Here is a 21,702-nt window from a genome sequence, read left to right as displayed (position 1 = left end):
ATGAGCACATTTATCCTTTTACTGCCAAGTGAGCCAGGCTGAGGGGGAAAAGAAGAGTTAATCTGAGGCTGAGTTGACTTGAAACTGTTTAATGTTGCACATTTTATATGTTGAAGAAAAGTTTTGACATTTCATTTAATCTGAGCAACAACTTGAGGCAGTTTAATGTTGATTAACGTGGACCCCGACTTAAACAAGTTGAAAAACTTATCGGGGTGTTACCATTTAGTGGTCAATTGTACGGATTATGTACTGTACTGTGCAATCTATTAATAAGACTCTTAATCAATTAATCAATCAAAAAAAAAGGTTTTGTTAAGGAACCATTCTGAGCCTTATCTTATTTAGTTTTCATTTTATATATGTTGACCACATTAACCCTGGCAGTGGACCCTGTGTTATGCCATTGTTTACAAATTTGGTAAATAATTAACCCAAAAAATTATATTTTGTTGTTTTCTTACTGTTCCGATAATGAACCGAACCGTGACCTCTAAACCGAGGTACGTACCGAACCGAAATGTTTGTGTACCGTTACACCCCTAGTGTTTAAGTCTCACCTTAAAACTCATCTGTATACTCTAGCCTTTAAATAGACCTCCTTTTTAGACCAGTTGATCTGCCGCTTCTTTTCTTTCTCCTATGTCCCCCCCTCCCTTGTGGAGGGGGTCCGGTCCGATGACCATGGATGAAGTACTGGCTGTCCAGAGTCGAGACCCAGGATAGACCGCTCGTCGGGACCCAGGATGGACCGCTCGCCTGTATCGGTTGGGGACATCTCTACGCTGCTGATCCGCTTGAGATGGTTTCCTGTGGACGGGACTCTCGCTGCTGTCTTGGATCCGCTTGAACTGAACTCTCGCGGCTGTGTTGGAGCCACTATGGATTGAACTTTCACAGTATCATGTTAGACCCGCTCGACATCCATTGCTTTCGGTCCCCTAGAGAGGGGGGGTTGCCTACATCTGAGGACCTCTCCAAGGTTTCTCATAGTCAGCATTGTCACTGGCGTCCCACTGGATGTGAATTCTCTCTGCCCACTGGGTGTGAGTTTTCCTTGCCCTTTTGTGGGTTCTTCCGAGGATGTTGTAGTCGTAATGATTTGTGCAGTCCTTTGAGACATTTGTGATTTGGGGCTATATAAATAAACATTGATTGATGGAATTTCCTTTCTAAAAGGTGGCAATTAACATTAGAGCTTCGCTGTATAAATGATACAGGATAAAAACAATTGGTTTATGATAGAGCTTTTAATGTGATCGCCCTGCTGTTATCATGCATGTTAATGACACATTTTAGCCTAGTCCTGCAAAATTGCCACCAACTAGCCGACAGAGTTTGCAATTAACTCATTCTCAATGCAATGTGACGTCTTAATTGTGGGTTTGAGAGCAGAGATGGATCGTAATGAGCTTCATTTATTTCATAACATTTATTTAAGTAACAATTTGAATAAATGGTACTAGTCAGTTTCATTTCATTTCATTTAGCTACTTCCCTTTTCAGTCTGATTACTATAGCACCCGATGCATCGAAATCTGAAAGGTTGCAGTTAATTCACTGTTCATGCGTCCCGCGGCCCAACCTAAATTTTCCAATAAAAAAACGGCACATTTGAACATCAACTCGTTCGAACTTGCAAAGTAAACGTTGTTGTCAGCAGACAAGACAAGCGCTGTTTCAACTCTGTGTGCATCTGCTCAGCGCAGTCGTGATGCCCGACATTTATTTTAACAATAAGATCCAAGACTCGGCCTGTATATATGTATATGTATGTATGTATATATATATATATATATATATATATATATATGTATATATATATATATATATATATATATATATATCCATTCATACTGTGACAACCTGCTGGTGGTAATATTTTATGTTTGTGTGTTGTTTTATTTTCAGTTCATTGTTCCCATGATCGTAAACACATCGTCCGTGCTTGAAATGCGTTTGGTGGAGAATGGGGAAGTATTGTTTGTCTGGGAGGGAAGCAAGGAGATCAAAGTGTGTGCACGGGAAGGAAATATGTGTTGGAATGTGTCCGGTTGGTAGCGTAATATTGTCAATAAAAATTAAAAATAGTGTCAGACTTTATGTTAGGTCTTTTGGAGGCTACAATACATTATATTATTTTAATGTGTTTTACATGTATGTAAAAGAAAACAACAACACCTTTTTAAGGTGTACTGAAGATATTTCCATGCCGATACGCCACGATCAGTTACATTAAGAGGAAACTTTGATATTACTATTTAACAAGCTGTAATTTCTGCATCCAGAGGTACTGTTACTGATCAGCCAAGTAACAGTACCTCAACATTGCCTGTGTATACTATTGCAAAATAAGAGATTGTTTTGTGTGCTAAAATTTGCACTTTTATTGATTTATTTTGCAACATATTGTCATACTGGAGACAGCTTGTTGTTGTCTTTTCAATGTCAGTACTTTAAATATTTTTTGGTGTAATTAAGTTAGTACAAAAATGCTATTTAATACTAATTAAGTTAGCACAAAAATGCTATTTAATACTAATTGTGTATTTCATACCAACTGTGACATTTTAAAACATAATTTCCTGTATCTGTTAATTATAACTATATCATACCATCCAAAACATAGAAGAAATAAATATGAATATATGTTTTTTATTGGATACCTGTTGAATTTCCCATGTATCTATTAAAGTCACCACCTGCGTGTCCTGGGTACTAACTACATTGAAAGCCTACAAACATGACTCCGTTTGGTTCATTTGTCCACTCAAATATTTGCACATATACACACATCAAGTGTTTTGTCAATGCATTACTTTACAGCTTCATTCCACTGTGTGTTCTCGCAATCATAAATTTATATGCAAAGTCAATTCAGAAGAAAGGTGCTGATGAGGTGCTGTTTATCAAATCATTGCCTCTTTTTTTTTTAATTAAGTGGGACTATACATACCTCTACCTGCTTGTAAAATAAATATTAAATAATTGGCGGTTTTCAATGCAGACAGGGTTATAACATTTAATCAAGTGAATAACAAACAACTGCATGTGTTGGTCAATAGTAACTCTGAAGCTTAAGATAATAACTGAGGGTTAAAACTGAATTCTCAGATTTAAATTCCAAATACTCAAATAAGTGAAGAGGTAGGATTTGCTGCAGACGGAGAAGTTGGGCAGCACGCCATTTTTGTTGGCACTTTTTTTCTGGTGAGGTACGATGAACTTTCAGTGAACTAAACCAGATGCTTCTGGCCAAAACTTCCTGGACTGCTTTTCAATCTGACTGCCAATTCCACAGGATGGCACTAAAACACCTATGAGACAGGTGGGGTAGCTATACCAGCTGAAAAGGGCGAGGCAATTAGGTGATACATCCAATTCCAAATTAAATCCATGAAATGTACTATAGGCACAATGCTACAGACTAGAGCAGGGGTGCCCACACTTTTTCTGCAGGCGAGCGACTTTTCAATTGACCAACTCGAGGGGATCTACCTCATTTATATATATCCATCCATCCATCCATTTTCTACCGCTTATTCCCTTTCGGGGTCGCGGGGGGCGCTGGCGCCTATCTCAGCTACAATCGGGCGGAAGGCGGGGTACACCCTGGCTCGGGATTTATATATATCATTTATATTTATTTATTTATGAAAGAGACATTTTTGTAAACTAGTTAAATGTGTTTAATGATAATACAATCATGTGTAACACATATAGATGTCTTTCTTTCACAAAGACAAGAATGTAAGTTGGTGTATTACCTGATTCTGATGACTTGCATTGATTGGAATCAGACAGTAATGATGATAACGCCCACATTTTCAAATGGAGGAGAAAAAAAGTTGTCCAGCTTCCATACACTTTACAAGAAAAACATTGGCGGCAAATTCCGTAGCTTGCTTGATTGACATTCACGGCACCCGAGGGTCTTGTGAGATGACGCTGGCTGCTGCCAGTTCATTATTATGAAAAAATGACAGAGAGGAAGGCGAGAAACACTTTTTATTTCAACAGACTTTCGCGCCGTCCCTTCCGTCAAAACTCTAAAGGCTGACTGCACATTTCCTATCTTCACAATAAAAGCCCTGCTTCATGCTGCCTGCGCTAACAAAATAAGAGTCTCGGAAAGCTGGCGTGCACAAGTGATGTGCACGCCAGCTTTCTGAGGGATCGCTTGTGCACGCCAGTTTTCCGAGACTCTGTATTTAGTTAGCGCAGGCAGCATGAAGCAGGGCTTTTATTGTGAAGATAGGAAATGTGCAGTCGGCCTTTAGAGTTTTGACGGAAGGTACGGCGCGAGAGTCTGTTGAAATAAAAAGTGTTTCTCGCCTTCCTCTCGGTCATATTTTCGTAATAATAATCTTGCAGCAGCCAGCGTCATCTCACAAGACCCTCCGGTACCGTGAATGTCATTTAAGTGACGTCTTGGTGAAGATTGATGATCACTAATTTTTAGGTCTATTTTTTTTAAAAGCCTGGCTGGAGATCGACTGACACACCCCCCCGCGGTCGACTGGTAGCTCGCGATCGATGTAATGGGCACCCCTGCACTACAGGCTCTTCGCACTCTTTCGTGTGTCTCTTACTCACAGACAGCAAGCGCACTTTCTTACAAACATCACATATGTCACGTATACGCCCTCGCAGAGCAGAGAGGTAGCAGCATGGGTAACGTTAAGTGTGTTGCGAGTGGTAATACGAGAGAATTAAGGTACCAATCTGGTAAAAAAAATCAATCAATCAATCAATGTTTATTTATATAGCCCCAAATCACAAATGTCTCAAAGGACTGCGCAAATCTTTACTCACACCCAATGGGCAGGGAGAATTCACATCCAGTGGGACGCCAGTGACAATGCTGACTATGAGAAACCTTGGAGAGGACCTCAGATGTGGGCAACCCCCCTCCCTCTAGGGGACCGAAAGCAATGGATGTCGAGCGGGTCTAACATGATACTGTGAACGTTCAATCCATAGTGGCTCCAACACAGCCGCGAGAGTTCAGTTCAAGCGGATCCAAGACAGCAGCGAGAGTCCCGTCCACAGGAAACCATCTCAAGCGGAGGCGGATCAGCAGCGTAGAGATGTCCCCAACCGATACAGGCGAGCGGTCCATCCTGGGTCCCGACGAGCGGTCCATCCTGGGTCTCGACTCTGGAAAGCCAGTACTTCATCCATGGTCATCGGACCGGACCCCCTCCACAAGGGAGGGGGGGACATAGGAGAAGGAAAAGAAGCGGCAGATCAACTGGTCTAAAAAGGAGGTCTATTTAAAGGCTAGAGTATACAGATGAGTTTTAAGGTGAGACTTAAATGCTTCTACTGAGGTAGCATCTCGAACTGTTACCGGGAGGGCATTCCAGAGTACTGGAGCCCGAACGGAAAACGCTCTATAGCCCGCAGACTTTTTTTGGGCTTTAGGAATCACTAATAAGCCGGAGTCTTTTGAACGCAGATTTCTTGTCGGGACAAATGGTACAATACAATCGGCAAGATAGGCTGGAGCTAGACCGTGTAGTATTTTATACGTAATTAGTAAAACCTTAAAGTAAAAATGAAGGTTGGTTTAATGTACCCCATGTTTTTTTGTTAAAATAAAGTCAATAATGCAATTTTTTGTGGTCCCCTTTATTTAGAAAAATACCAAAAAGTACCACAATAATTTTAGGACCGGGACCAAAATATTGGTATCGTCACAACACTTCTCCCGTCCAAAGGCAAAACCCAGTAACTCAATTTTGCTCAAAACTAAGCTGATAATAATTTTGGAGTTCCTAGGTGATATGATTTACATTAGTGTATGCGATATTGTAATTTGTTCCGTAAGTAAGCTGTTACGCGCATGGCAGGACCTAGCAACTACCACATAACCGCGTAGATCATGGGTGTCAAACTCTGGCCCGCCATGTAATTCAATTTGGCCCTTGAGGCAATATCAATTTAGCATTAGAGCTGGCCCGCCGGTGTTATACAGCGTCGGTGCCGCTGTAACACCGCATTCACCGCTAATACTCATACTTGCCAACCGTCCTAATTTTCCCGGTAGACTCCCGAAGTTCAGTGCCCCTCCCGAAAATCTCCCGGGGCAACCATTCTCCCGAATTTCTACCGATTTTCACCTGGACAACCATATTGGGGGCTTGCATTTAAGGCACTGCCTTTAGCGTTCTCTAAAACCTGTCGTCACGTCCGCTTTTCCTCCATACTAACAGCGTGTCACATAGTATTTGTGGCTTTTACACACACACACACATACTTGGTCAACAGCCATACAGGTCACACTGAGGGTGGCCGTATAAACAACTTCAACACTACAAATATGTGCCACACTGTGAACCCACACCAAACAAGAATGACAAACACATTTCAGGTGAACATCTGCACCGTAACACAACAGAACAAATACCCAGACCCCCTTGCAGCACTAACTCTTCCAGGAAACATCCAGCAAACTGACCAATAATTAACGTTTTATTCATCCATTTTCTCTTGCTACTTCAAGGCTTGAATGTTTGGTTCATTCATTATTGTTATTTTATTTTCAAATGTATTATTAGCCTGTGGAAAAAAAATTATATTTACTTCAAAAGATTGCTAATACAAAAAAGGCATTACATATTTATTTAAATTTTATTTGATATGCCATTGATATTTTTTTTATTATTATTATTTGAAACTGGATTTTGCATGTCACTAAAGTTATGTAAGCCTTGCTTGTTCAAAATTTAATGCAAAACTTGTTTGGGTCCCTATTAAAAGGTTAATTTATTCAACCTTGGCCCACTCTGTATTTGAGTTTGACACCCCTGGCGTAGATACAACAGAAAAACCTAGTATCTCAAGGGACCAATCGGAACTTCTTTGTCAGTCGCCTTATTGTCTTTAATGAGACATTTGCACGAATGGGGGCCGACGGTCAACCTGATTATGTGATATTATGGCACGATGGGATATATTTGGAAGATTGGCCCAGGACGTTGCAAGCACCTTCATTAAATGTATTGTTCTTGATTCTTCCCCTTGCATACTCTTTTGGGCAGATAACTGTGGAGGTCAAAATAAAAACTGGACGCTGTACACGGCTTTTGCCCAATGTGCAGACTCAGAATGGGGCCCCACCCGAGATTGTGATAAAATATCTGGAGAAAGGGCACAAATTCATGAGAGCAGATTCAATCCATGGCTCAATCGGCAAGAAAATGAAAGCTCAAGAAAACATCTATACGTTTGATGACCTTGTAGAGCTTTGTAAGACAGCATCGAGATAGATTGCTTTTCCTTTGTTTTCTCAAAATCAGCTAGAATATGAGTTACTAGGTTTTGCCTTTGGATGGGAGACTAGTGACTACATAGTTACAGAATGTACATGCATTAAACATTGTTGGAGGCAGAATAGGTGAATTCACATTATCTGCACTGTTCGCCACCTTTTGCTAGCGTTTTTTTACTATTTAGAATGCACATAAGAGGCTAAGACGTGATTGTCTTTGTTCCACATAAGGATTAGGATGATGGACAAAATTCTTAAAGGCCTACTGAAACCCACTACAACCGACCACGCAGTCTGATAGTTTATATATCAATGATGAAATATTAACATTGCAACACATGCCAATACGGCCTTTTTAGTTTACTAAATTGCAATTTTAAAATTTCCCGCGAAGTATCCTGTTGAAAACGTCGCGGAATAGTGACGCGTGCGAGTGACGTCACGGGTTGTTGCGGACATGTTCTTCCAGCACCGATCGCGGCTAAAAGTCGTCTGCTTTAATCGCATAATTACACAGTATTCTGGACATCTGTGTTGCTGAATCTTTTGCAATGTGTTCAATTAATAATGGAGACAACAAAGAAGAAAGCTGTTGGTGGAAAGCGGTGTATTGCGGCCGGCTGTAGCAACACAAACACAGCCGGTGTTTCTTTGTTTACATTACCTAAAGATGACGGTGAAGCTTTAATATGAAACAGAGTGGTCAAGCGAACATGGTTCTCTACCACATGTCAACCCCTCCGACATTCAGGTACAACTATAAAATCTCACTAAAACACTACTAACACAATAAGCAGGTCAGGAATTTTCCAGAATTATCCTAGAAAATGTGTCTAATAAAATCTGAATCGCACCCACTGCCCTCTCTTGTTTTTTCTAGTCCTTCACTCTCACTATCCTCATCCAGAAATCTTTCATCCTCGCTCAAATTAATGGGGAAATCGTCACTTTCTCGGTCCAAATCGCTCTCGCTGCTGGTGGCCATGATTGTAAACAATGTTCAGATGTGAGGAGCTCCACAACCCGTGACGTCACGCGCACATCGTCTGATACTTCCGGTACAGGCAAGGCTTTTTTATTAGCGACCAAAAGCTGCAAACTTTATCGTCGAATTTCACTACTAAATCCTTTCAGCAAAAATATGGCAATATCGCGAAATGATCAAGTATGACACATAGAATGGACCTGCTATCCTCGTTTAAATAAGACAATCTCATTTCAGTAGGCTTTAAAAAAAACAGTGGTTGACCACTTTTGTGACAATTGTGTAAGAATTAAAAATGATGTACAGTGTTCAGATCCAATAATTATATCAGCAAGTATCAAATTATAACAGCCTGCATCTAATTAGTGAGCATGAGATTATATCAAGTTGCATCTATATAAAAAAAAAATCTCTGATACAAGCAGTCTGTTCTGCTCACGCGAGCATCTCTTCTTGCTTGCTTAGCGGACATTTTACTGTGTCAATAAAGACTCCAGTTGAAAAGCTTTTAGGAGTCTTAATGCAAAACACTGTAAACCTGAACATGGAGAAATAATGTCAATAAAACTTACAGAAGATAAATAACATATCTTTGTGAGATTCCAACATAAAAAATTCATTCAAACTAATGTGCGATCTCGATGCTAATTGGATATGCACTAGAGATGCTAATAATACTATTTTACAGGGCTATTTCAACACCTCCAAAAAATGGCAATCAAAACCATGAACACAATGCATGTTACAAACAAACCGCTGATAAGTGCAATACTTATAGGCCAACACTTTGGGGGACTCAAAAAAGGCAAAACTGGCACATTCAACTTAATGGCAATACACTCTCTTAGACAAGGTTTCTGCAAGCATCTATATATTTTTTTAAATGCAATTTATAACAAAAATAATGCCAATATCCATCTGCAGATAGCATTTCACCATTTACAGTCTGCCTCGATCTGCCTCTCTTTCTCAGAGAGCAAAAAGCTACTCATGAGTTGTGGTCACTCCCAAAGGAAAACGTGTGGAAGAATTGCAATTACCTCAAAGATATCACTCTGAATTCTAGAGTCGAATGCACAGAGTGCATGGTGATGTGGTGTTGCCGGTACAGCGGACTGTCAAGAGTAGGGATGAGCAGATTCACCGATTCGCACCGGTGGTTCGAATCAACCACTTGCGATGCGACTGCACCGGTACATTCCATCATGCATCAATAAACAACGGAGGCACGTTTGTGATGCATCGGCTCTTGCCTCTTTGTATCAGTTAAATTCATGCATTCGATCTGTATTAATAAGTTCTATTATTTCCTGCTCAGCCCAGTGTCACTTGTTGTAGCAACTTGTTTTATACAGTCTCAGTACAATCACTCCCTCCTGAAGAGATTTTTAAGAGGCATGGAGTGTCTTTTCACTTTTATGCAGACCGTTGCCAAATTTATACGCCCATTTCAAAAGGCCAGGGCCCCCTGACACCCCTTCTCAACTGTCTATGCAACGTCAAGGCTTGGTTTGCCCAGAATTTTTTAATAAAGAATGAAAGAAAAACGGAAATTTTAGTCTTTGGTCCGGCCCTCATTGACTTGGGATCATTGCAAAATTATGTGCATCCCAAAGTCACCAGCCTTGGCGTCACTATAGACCATGGGCGTCAAACTCTGGCCCGCGGGCCCAATTTGGCCCGCCGTGTAATTTCATTTGGCCCTTGAGGCAATATCAAATCAACATTAGAGCTGGCCCGCCGCTGTAACACCGCATTCACCACTAATACTCATACTCGTCAACCCTTTGGCGTTCTCAACATGTCGCCACGTCCGCTTTTCCTCCATACAAACAGCGTGCCGGCCCACTCACATAATATATGTGGCTCATACACACACACAAGTGTATGCAAGGCATACTTGGTCAACAGCCATACAGGTCACACTGAGGATGGCCGTATAAACAACTTTAACACTGTTACAAATATACGCCACACTGTGAACCCACAGCAAACAAGAATGATGAACACATTTCGGGAGAACATCCGCACCGTAACACAACATAAACACAACTGAACAAATATTCAGAACCCCTTGCATCACTAACTCTTCCGGGACGCTACAATATACACCCCCGCTACCACCACTAAACCCTGTCCCAACTCAAACCCGCCGCTAAAAAGAGGCATTCAATTTGTATTTGTATTTTTTTTTCAATATGCCATTGATATTTTTTAATTATTATTATTTAAAACTGGATTTTGCATGTCACTATAAAGTTATATAAGCCTTGCTTGCTCAATATTCAATGCAAAACTTGTTTGGGTCCCTATTAAAGGATTCATTTGTTCAACCTCGGCCCGCGGCTTCGTTCAGTTTTAAATGTTGGCCCACTCTGTATTTGAGTTTGACACCCCTGCTATAGACCATGGGTGTCAAACTCTGGCCCGCGGTCCAAATTTGGCCCGCCGTGTAATTTCATTTGGCCCTTGAGGCAATATCCAATCAACATTAGAGCTGGCCCGCCGCTGTAACACTGCATTCACCACTAATACTCATACTCTTCAACCCTCCCGATTTTCCCGGTAGACTCCCGAATTTCTCCCGATTTCCTCCCAGACAATAATATTGGGGGCGTGCCGTAAAAGCACTGCCTTTGGCGTTCTCTACATGTCGCCACGTCCGCTTTTCCTGCATACAAACAGCGTGCCGGCCCACTCACATAATATATACGGCTCATACACACACGCACACAAGTGTATGCAAGGCATACTTGGTCAACAGCCATACAGGTCACACTGAGGGTGGCCGTATAAACAACTTTAGCACTGTTACAAATATACGCCACACTGTGAGCCCACTGCAAACAAGAATGACAAACACATTTCGGGAGAACATCCGCACCGTAACACAACATGAACAAATACACAGAACCCCTTGCATCACTAACTCTTCCGGGACGCTACAATATACACCCCCGCTACCACCAAACCTCGTCCCAACTCAAACCCGCCGCCAAAAAGAGGCATTCAATTTGTATTTGTATTTTTTTTTCAATATGCCATTGATATTTTTTAATTATTATTATTATTTCAAACTGGATTTTGCATGTCACTATAAAGTTATATAAGCCTTGCTTGCTCAATATTCAATGCAAAACTTGTTTGGGTCCCTATTAAAGGATTCATTTGTTCAACCTCGGCCCGCGGATTCGTTCAGTTTTAAATGTTGGCCCACTCTGTATTTGAGTTTGACACCTCTGCTACAGACCATGGGTGTCAAACTCTGGCCCGCGGTCCAAATTTGGCCCGCCGTGTAATTTCATTTGGCCCTTGAGGCAATATCCAATCAACATTAGAGCTGGCCCGCCGCTGTAACACCGCATTCACCACTAATACTCATACTCGTCAACCCTCCCGATTTTCCCGGTAGACTCCCGAATTTCTCCCGATTTCCACCCGGACAATACTATTGGGGGCGTGCCGTAAAAGCACTGCCTCTGGCGTCCTCTACATGTCGCCACGTCCGCTTTTCCTGCATACAAACAGCGTGCCGGCCCACTCACATAATATATGCGGCTCATACACACACACAAGTGTATGCAAGGCATACTTGGTCAACAGCCATACAGGTCACACTGAGGGTGGCCGTATAAACAACTTTAACACTGTTACAAATATACGCCACACTGTGAACCCCCAGCAAACAAGAATGACAAACACATTTCGTGAGAACATCCGCACCGTAACACAACATAAACACAACCGAACAAATACCCAGAACCCCTTGCATCACTAACTCTTCCGGGACGCTACAATATACACCCCCGCTACCACCAAACCTCGTCCCAACTCAAACCCGCCGCCAAAAAGAGGCATTCAATTTGTATTTGTATTTTTTTTTCAATATGCCATTGATATTTTTTAATTATTATTATTATTTAAAACTGGATTCTGCATGTCACTATAAAGTTATATAAGCCTTGCTTGGTCAATATTCAATGCAAAACTTGTTTGGGTCCCATTAAAGGATTAATTTGTTCAACCTCGGCCTGCGGCTTCGTTCAGTTTTAAATGTTGGCCCACTCTGTATTTGAGTTTGACACCCCTGGTCTAGGACATGGGTGTCAAACTCTGGCCCGCGGTCCAAATTTGGCCCGCCGTATAATTTCATTTGGCCCTTGAGGTAATATCCAATCAACATTAGAGCTGGCACGCCGCTGTAACACCGCATTCACCACTAATTTCCACCCAGACAATAATATTGGGGGCGTGCCGTAAAAGCACTGCCTTTGGCGTTCTCTACATGTCGCCACGTCCGCGTTTCCTCCATACAAACAGCGTGCCGGCCCACTCACTAACTAACTAACCAACTAGCATGGGAATACGTCCGCGCTACATCCAGCGGCCTGTGAAGCAGGGGAGTCTAGTAGCAGCGGGGGCCGTCTACGGAGCAGACGCCAGCGGTGTGATCGGAAACGCGGATGTCGAGCGGGGCTAAAAACAAAGCAGAAGGCTAATCCCCACAGAACACCACTTCCCTCCACCCCGAAGACGGATTTAGATGGAAAATGCGAGACTACTGGTCTGGGTAAGGAGTCAGTTAAATTAGAACAAGTTTTTTCTGCTTTGAGTGTTTCAGAGTTGGACATGTGTGTTACTGAGGTGGCTAACTATGATGCGTGCAGTTTATCAAAGCAACAAACAAACAATCGGAAAATCCCCGTTACTGAGGTGGCTAACCATGATGTGTGCAGTTTATCAAAGCAACAATCAAACAATCGGAAAATCCCCGTTACTGAGGTGGCTAACCATGATGTGTGCCGTTTATCAAAGCAACAATCAAACAATCGGAAAATTCCTGTCGTATCAATTCCTAGATATGGTCGTAACTATACTAAATGCACTGGGCATAATAAACACAACATTATTAATATTGCTACTACGGATAATTTGATCAAAAACTCCCTAAAACAGCCCACTACCTATAATATAGGTTTTTTAAACATAAGATCATTGTCTCCCAAAACGTTGTTAGTTAATGATATCATCAGAGACAACAATCTTAACGTCATCGGTCTCAGCGAAACCTGGCTTAAACCAAACGACTTTTTTGCGCTAAATGAGGCATGTCCTCCTAACTTTACACATGCGCATATTGCCCGTCCGCTCAAAAGGGGTGGGGGGGTCGCACTAATATACAACGAAAACTTTAACCTTTGTCCTAACATAAATAATAAATATAAATCGTTTGAGGTGCTTACTATGAGGTCTGTCACACCGCTGCCTCTACACCTGGCTGTTATCTACCGCCCCCCAGGGCCCTATTCGGACTTTATTAATGAATTCTCAGAGTTCGTTGCTGATCTAGTGAAACACGCCGATAATATAATCATAATGGGGGACTTTAATATCCATATGAATACCCCATCGGACCCACCGTGCGTAGCGCTCCAGACTGTAATTGATAGCTGTGGTCTCACACAAATAATAAATGAACCCACGCATCGCAACGGTAATACGATAGACCTAGTGCTTGTCAGGGGCATCACCGTTTCCAAAGTCACGATACTCCCGTGTACTAAAGTATTGTCCGATCATTACCTTATAAAATTCGAGGTTCAGACGCATGTTCGTCAAACTAATAATAATAATAACTGCTATAGCAGCCGCAACATTAATACGGCCACAACGACAACTCTTGCTGACCTACTGCCCTCGGTAAAGGCACCATTCCCAAAGTATGTGGGCTCTATTGATAACCTCACTAACAACTTTAACGACGCCCTGCGCGAAACCATTGATAACATAGCACCGTTAAATTTAAAAAAGGCTCCAAAAAAGCATACCCCGTGGTTTACAGAAGAAACTAGAGCTCAGAAATTATTATGTAGAAAGCTGGAACGCAAATGGCGCATGACTAAACTTGAGGTGCACCATCAAGCATGGAGTGATGGTTTAATAACTTATAAACGCATGCTTACCTTAGCTAAAGCTAAATATTACTCAAATCTCATCCACCGTAATAAAACCGATCCTAAATTTTTGTTTAATACGGTAGCATCGCTAACCCAACAAGGGACCCCTTCCAGTAGCTCCACCCACTCAGCTGATGACTTTATGCAATTCTTTAGTAAGAAAATTGAAGTCATTAGAAAGGAGATTAAAGACAATGTGTCCCAGCTACAACGGGGTTCTATTAACACTGACACGATTGTATATACGGCGGATACTGCCCTCCAAAATAGTTTCTCTCGTTTTGAGGAAATAACATTACCCTGCGATGAGGTGGCGACTTGTCCAGGGTGTACCCCGCCTTCCGCCCGATTGTAGCTGAGATAGGCGCCAGCGCCCCCCGCGACCCCAAAAGGGAATAAGCGGTAGAAAATGGATGGATGGATGGAACATTAGAGGAATTGTTACAACATGTAAATGGAATAAAACAGACAACATGTTTACTTGACCCTCTTCCTGGGAAACTGATCAAGGAGCTATTTGTATTATTAGGTCCACCAGTGCTAAATATTATAAACTTATCACTCTCCTCGGGCACTGTTCCCCTAGCATTCAAAAAAGCGGTTATTCATCCTCTTCTTAAAAGACCTAACCTCGATCCTGACCTCATGGTAAATTACCGACCGGTGTCTCACCTTCCCTTTATTTCAAAAATCCTTGAAAAAATTGTTGCGGAGCAGTTAAATGAACACTTAGCGTCTAACAATCTATGTGAAACCTTTCAATCCGGTTTCAGGGCAAATCACTCCACGGAGACAGCCCTCGCAAAAATGACTAATGATCTATTGCTAACGATGGATTCTGATGCGTCATCTATGTTGCTGCTCCTCGATCTTAGCGCTGCTTTCGATACCGTCGATCATAATATTTTATTAGAACGTATCAAAACACGAATTGGTATGTCAGACTTAGCCCTGTCTTGGTTTAACTCTTATCTTACTGATAGGATGCAGTGTGTCTCCCATAACTGTGACCTCGGACTACGTTAAGGTAACGTGTGGAGTTCCCCAGGGTTCGGTCCTTGGCCCTGCACTCTTCAGCATCTACATGCTGCCGCTAGGTGACATCATACGCAAATACGGTGTTAGCTTTCACTGTTATGCTGATGACACCCAACTCTACATGCCCCTAAAGCTGACCAACACGCCAGATTGTAGTCAGCTGGAGGCGTGTCTTAATGAAATTAAACAATGGATGTCCGCTAACTTTTTGCAACTCAACGCCAAAAAAACGGAAATGCTGATTATCGGTCCTGCTAGACACCGAACTCTATTTAATAATACAACTCTAACATTTGACAACCAAACAATTAAACAAGGCGACACGGTAAAGAATCTGGGTATTATCTTCGACCCAACTCTCTCCTTTGAGGCACACATTAAAAGCGTTACTAAAACGGCCTTCTTTCATCTCCGTAACATCGCTAAAATTCGCTCCATTCTGTCCACTAAAGACGCTGAGATCATTATCCATGCGTTTGTTACGTCTCGCCTCGACTACTGTAACGTATTATTTTCGGGTCTCCCCATGTCTAGCATTAAAAGATTACAGTTGGTACAAAATGCGGCTGCTAGACTTTTGACAAGAACAAGAAAGTTTGATCACATTACGCCTGTACTGGCTCACCTGCACTGGCTTCCTGTGCACTTAAGATGTGACTTTAAGGTTTTACTAATTACGTATAAAATACTACACGGTCTAGCTCCATCTTATCTTGCCGATTGTATTGTACCATATGTCCCGGCAAGAAATCTGCGTTCAAAGGACTCCGGCTTATTAGTGATTCCCAAAGCCCAAAAAAAGTCTGCGGGCTATAGAGCGTTTTCCGTTCGGGCTCCAGTACTCTGGAATGCCCTCCCGGTAACAGTTCGCGATGCCACCTCAGTAGAAGCATTTAAGTCTCACCTTAAAACTCATTTGTATACTCTAGCCTTTAAATAGACTCCCTTTTTAGACCAGTTGATCTGCCGTTTCTTTTCTTTTTCTTCTATGTCCCACTCTCCCGTGTGGAGGGGGTCCGGTCCGATCCGGTGGCCATGTACTGCTCGCCTGTGTATCGGCTGGGGACATCTCTGCGCTGCTGGTCCGCCTACGCTTGGGATGGTTTCCTGCTGGCTCCGCTGTGAACGGGACTCTCGCTGCTGTGTTGGATCCGCTTTGGACTGGACTCTCGCGACTGTGTTGTATCCATTGTGGATTGAACTTTCACAGTATCATGTTAGACCCGCTCGACATCCATTGCTTTCCTCCTCTCTAAGGTTCTCATAGTCATCATTGTCACCGATGTCCCACTGGGTGTGAGTTTTCCTTGCCCTTATGTGGGCCTACCGAGGATGTCGTGGTGGTTTGTGCAGCCCTTTGAGACACTAGTGATTTAGGGCTATATAAGTAAACATTGATTGATTGATTGATTGATATGTGGCTCATACACACACACAAGTGTATGCAATGCATACTTGGTCAACAGCCATACACGTCACACTGAGGGTGGCCGTATAAACAACTTTAACACTGTTACAAATATATGCCACACTGTGAACCCACAGCAAACAAGAATGACAAACACATTTCGTGAGAACATCCGCACCGTAACGCAACATAAACACAACATAAACACAACCGAACAAATACTCAGAACCCCTTGCATCACTAACTCTTCCGGGACGCTACAATATACACCCCCGCTACCACCAAACCCCGTCCCAACTCAAACCCGCCGCCAAAAAGAGGCATTCAATTTGTATTTGTATTTTTTTTTCAATATGCCATTGATATTTTTTAATTATTATTATTATTTAAAACTGGATTCTGCATGTCACTATAAAGTTATATAAGCCTTGCTTGGTCAATATTCAATGCAAAACTTGTTTGGGTCCCTATTAAAGGATTCATTTGTTCAACCTCGGCCTGCGGCTTCGTTCAGTTTTAAATGTTGGCCCACTCTGTATTTGAGTTGGACACCCCTGCTATAGACAGGGATTTTAAACTTGACGAACAAGTCAATGGTGTTTTAAAATCGTGAAAATCGGCGTGGCGCAGTGGCAGAGTGGCCGTGCGCAACCCGAGGGTCACTGGTTCAAATCCCACCTAGAACCAACCTTGTCACGTCCGTTGTGTCCTGAGCAAGACACTTCACCCTTGCTCCTGATGGGTGCTGGATGGCGCCTTGCATGGCAGCTCCCTCCATCAGTGTGTGAATGTGTGTGTGAATGGGTAAATATGGAAGTAGTGTCAAAGCGCTTTGAGTACCTTGAAGGTAGAAAAGCGCTATACAAGTACAACCCATTTATTTTCGTCTTTTAGCCAAGGTAAAACCATTTTTATCGTTTAACTTTTTTGAACAAGTAGTGCAGGCTTTTATTTCAAGTCTCCTGTACTAGTGCAAAGTTATTTATGCTGGCATTAGCCAAAAAGCTTTCTCCTGGTTGCAGTTAGTCCAGAACGCAGCAGCAAGAACTTTCAACAGGGGGCAGGAAACACGAGCATAAAACCCCAATTCTTGAGACTTTGCACAGGCTCCCCTGTTCATTTTAGAGTTGATTTTAAAACCTTGCTGTTTTGTTTTAAAGCTTTGCATGGACTGGCACCTCATTATATCTCGGACCTCATCCAAATGTACACTACTGTCCGAGAGCCAGCTCCAGCTCGTGGTGCCCAAGACGAACAACAACCAGAAACAAGATAGAAGTCTACTTTGGCAGCTAACGCCATCTTCTGTTTGAATTGCATCAGGGATGTTTTATTCAAACACATGCAGGCATGTGAGGACATTTAGTATCTAAAGTTTATATGTTGTCCAAAAAAAGGATAATAATAATAAAGTATGCCAGAGACAGGACTGTATGTACTGATTACACACAGAATGCGGGTTTTAAAGGCCTACTGAAACCCACTACTAGCGACCACGCAGTCTGATAGTTTATATATCAATGATGAAATATTAACATTGCAACACACGCCAATACGGCCTTTTTAGTTTACTAAATTGCAATTTTAAATTTCCCGCGAAGTGTCGTGTTTAAAACGTCGGGTTGTAGCGGACATTATTTTCCAGCCCGATCCAAGCTATAAGTAGTCTGCTTTAATCGCATGATTACACAGTATTTTGGACATCTGTGTTGCTGAATCTTTTGCAATTTGTTCAGTTAATAATGGAGAAGTCAAAGTAGAAAGATGGAGGTGGGAAGCTTATAGCCTTTAGCCGCACAAACACAGCCGGTGTTTCCTTGTTTAAAATTCCCGAAGGTGAAGCTTTACTATGGATCAGAGCGGTCAAGCGAACATGGATCCCGACCACATGTCAACCGGCAAGTTTGGGTGAAAAATGGTGGTAATAAGTTGGCTCTTACCGTAGTTATGAGCGGAGAGCCGGCGTCCTCCTCCTGCAGCGGCGACTATTATCTCCTCCCACGGAGAGACTGGCAGTCACTACACCCGTGGCCACACCCCTCCGACTTTTAGGTATGACTTTATAATGTCACTAAAACACTAGCAACATAATAGGCAGATAAGGGATTTTCCAGAATTATGCTAGTAAATGTGTCTAATAACATCTGAATCATTTTTTTTTTTCCTAGTGCTTCACTCTAACTTTCCTCATCCACGAATCTTTCATCAGTCATTAAAATGTTAAAAATAAGTCAAATTGTTATTATTTTTTAATTATTTAACACTTACAGTACATCTCTATATCAACTTCAGGTTGATATGAAGTAAAAAAAAAAGGGTTTATGCCTTTTTTTTCAAAGACAACTGTGTTTTTATAGTTAAACTGAAATATGCAGTATTTAGTAATTAGAACCATAAAAGATCAACAATGCAGGACACCATTGATTTTAATTCACTGTTATTTTTTGGAGTAATCACAATGTAAGGATAAATAAAATCCCACTCAATATCTTTGGGAACCAAAAAGTGCCCCACTCATAAAGTGATACATTTTTATTATATTTTTTTACTTTCAACACTTAAAGGCCTGCTGAAACCCACTACTAGCGACCACGCAGTCTGATAGTTTATATATCAATGATGAAATATTAACATTGCAACACATGCCGATACGGCCTTTTTAGTTTATTAAATTGCAATTTTAAATTTCCCACGGAGTTTCCTGTTGAAAACGTCGCGGAATGATGACGCATGTTTGTGACGTTATTGGTTGGGGGGGGGACATTTTAGCCTAGCACCACTTACGGCTAAAATGTGTCTATTTTCATCGTGCAATTACACAGTATTCTGGACCACTGTGTTGCTGAATCTTTTGCAATTTGTTCAATTAATAATGGAGACGTCAAAGAAGAATGCTGTTGGTGGAAAGTGGTGGATTGCAGCTGCCTTTAGCAACCGATACACAGCCGGTGTTCCTTTGTTTGTTGTAAAACTTTAACACAGAGCGGTCAAGCGAACATGTTTTTCCATGTCAACCAGCAAGTTTTTGGATGGGAAAATTGTGATATTAAGTCGGCTCTTGCCGGAGACTTGAGTGGATTATGCGGCCTCCTCCTGTAGCTGTCAAAAAGGCAGCCTTGATTTTGGCTCCGGCTTCTCTCAGAGACACTGGCGTTCACCGCAGCCCTCCGACTTTCAGGTATGACTTTATAATCTCACTAAAACACTATTAACACAATAAGCAGATAAGGGATTTACCAGAATGATCCTAGTAAATTTGTCTAATAACATCTGAATCGCTCACACTGCCGTCGCCTGGAGCCGTCGCATTTTCTTTTTTTTTTGTGCTTCACTCTAACTTTCCTCATCCACGAATCTTTCATCCTCGCTCAAATCAATGGGGAAATCGTCGCTTTCTCGGTCCGAATTGCACTTGCTGCTGGAGGCTATGATTATAAACAATGTGAGGATGTGAGGAGCCCTACAACCCGTGACGTCACGCGCACGTCGTCTGCTACTTCCGGTACAGGCAAGGCTTTTTTATTAGCGACCAAAAGTTGTGAACTTTATCGTCGATGTTCTCTACTAAATCCTTTCAGCAAAAATATGGCAATATCGCGAAATGATCAAGTATGACACATAGAATGGACCTGCTATCCCCGTTTGAATAAGAAAATCTCATTTCGGTAGGCCTTTAACAGCCCATTCAAACTAAGGTGCATGGCAAGGAAGCAAAACTCACTTCTGCTGGTCAAAAAATCTCAACTAGTTTTAATGCAAACATATTAGGCGGCGGGCTCCACGGTGGAAGAGGGGTTAGTGCGTCTGCCTCACAATACAAAGGTCCTGCAGTCCTGGGTTCAAATCCAGGCTCGTGATCTTTCTGTGTGGAGTTTGCATGTTCTCCCCGTGAATGCGTGGGTTCCCTCCGGCTACTCCGGCTTCCTACCAAAGACATGCACCTGGGGATAGGTTGATTGGCAACACTAAAATTGGCCCTAGTGAGTGAATGTGAGTGTGAATGTTGTCTGTCTATCTGTGTTGGCCCTGCGATGAGGTGGCGACTTGTCCAGGGTGTACCCCGCCTTCTGCCCGATTGTAGCTGACATAGGCGCCAGCGCCCCCCGCGACCCAAAAGGGAATAAGCGGTAGAAAATGGATGGATGGATATTAGGCGGCTATTTGATTGCATTCTACCAAAACATTTACATTATTGTAGCACATCATAAGATGATGAGGTGGCGACTTGTCCAGGGTGTACACCGCATTCCGCCCGATTGTAGCTGAGATAGGCACCAGCGACCCCAAAGGGACTAAGCGGTAGGTAATGGATGGATGGGATGGATCATAACATGAATCATCTTGGCATTGGCCTGCCACTTGCAGGTGCTGCACAAAGCTAACAACCCCTTACTACAATCAGAATGTGCAATACAACACGAGAAACAAAAAGATCACAATATATATATTTTTGGGGGGGAAAAACTGCATGCAAGTGATTTATATTCGCATTGTTGTGTATTTATTTACATGTGCTGTCATCTACATGACAGTCAATAGCTTAACTGCACATCAACCTGCATTGTCTGCGCTGTAAAGACGATACTATCTACGACAAATAACACATTGAAGGTTAAAGCTGTACCTCCTTCTTCTTTTGTCCTCCTCCGGACGGCAGACACAGCACCAGGACGAAGAAAATAGCAAGAACCGGCATGTTAGCAACGGATTTCACCCCAACAGACGCCATGACTGAAAGATGCTTTAGCCGCAAGACACGTCTCTGGGTTATGATTGGACAATATGTTGACCAATCAGTGCAAAGATAGTTCGCAAAGGCTTCTGGGTATTGTAGTTCTATTATATTACACTGCCTAACACATCATTTAAAGCAGGGGTGTCCAAAGTTTTTTCCACTGAGTGCCGTAAATTGAAAAATTAAACCCTGCGAGGGCCATTTAGATATTTTTCATTTTCAAACCAGAGGAAAATATATGTTTTTTTGTTGTTTTGTTTTTACCTTAAGGGGTCCCAGGGACCATAAAGTGTCTCAGTCATT

The 21,702-nt window shown here is 42.2% G+C and overlaps 1 protein-coding gene across 1 annotated transcript in view; it reads right to left on the bottom strand.

Annotated features, from left to right (window-relative positions):
- Positions 1–21,421, bottom strand: part of tusc3 (tumor suppressor candidate 3) — a 198,799-nt gene extending 177,378 nt beyond the window's left edge. The window contains exon 1 of the mRNA XM_061880223.1: positions 21,289–21,421. Coding sequence (XP_061736207.1) covers positions 21,289–21,393 — 105 coding nt within the window. The 5' untranslated portion in view covers positions 21,394–21,421. The remainder of the gene's footprint in view (positions 1–21,288) is intronic.
- Positions 21,422–21,702: the final 281 nt, after the last annotated feature.

This window comes from Nerophis ophidion, linkage group LG20 (genome assembly GCF_033978795.1).
Source record: "Nerophis ophidion isolate RoL-2023_Sa linkage group LG20, RoL_Noph_v1.0, whole genome shotgun sequence".
Classification (NCBI taxonomy): Eukaryota; Metazoa; Chordata; class Actinopteri; order Syngnathiformes; family Syngnathidae; genus Nerophis; species Nerophis ophidion.
The sequence above is the reverse complement of the archived record's forward strand: the minus strand, read 5'-3'. Positions and strand labels throughout refer to the sequence as shown.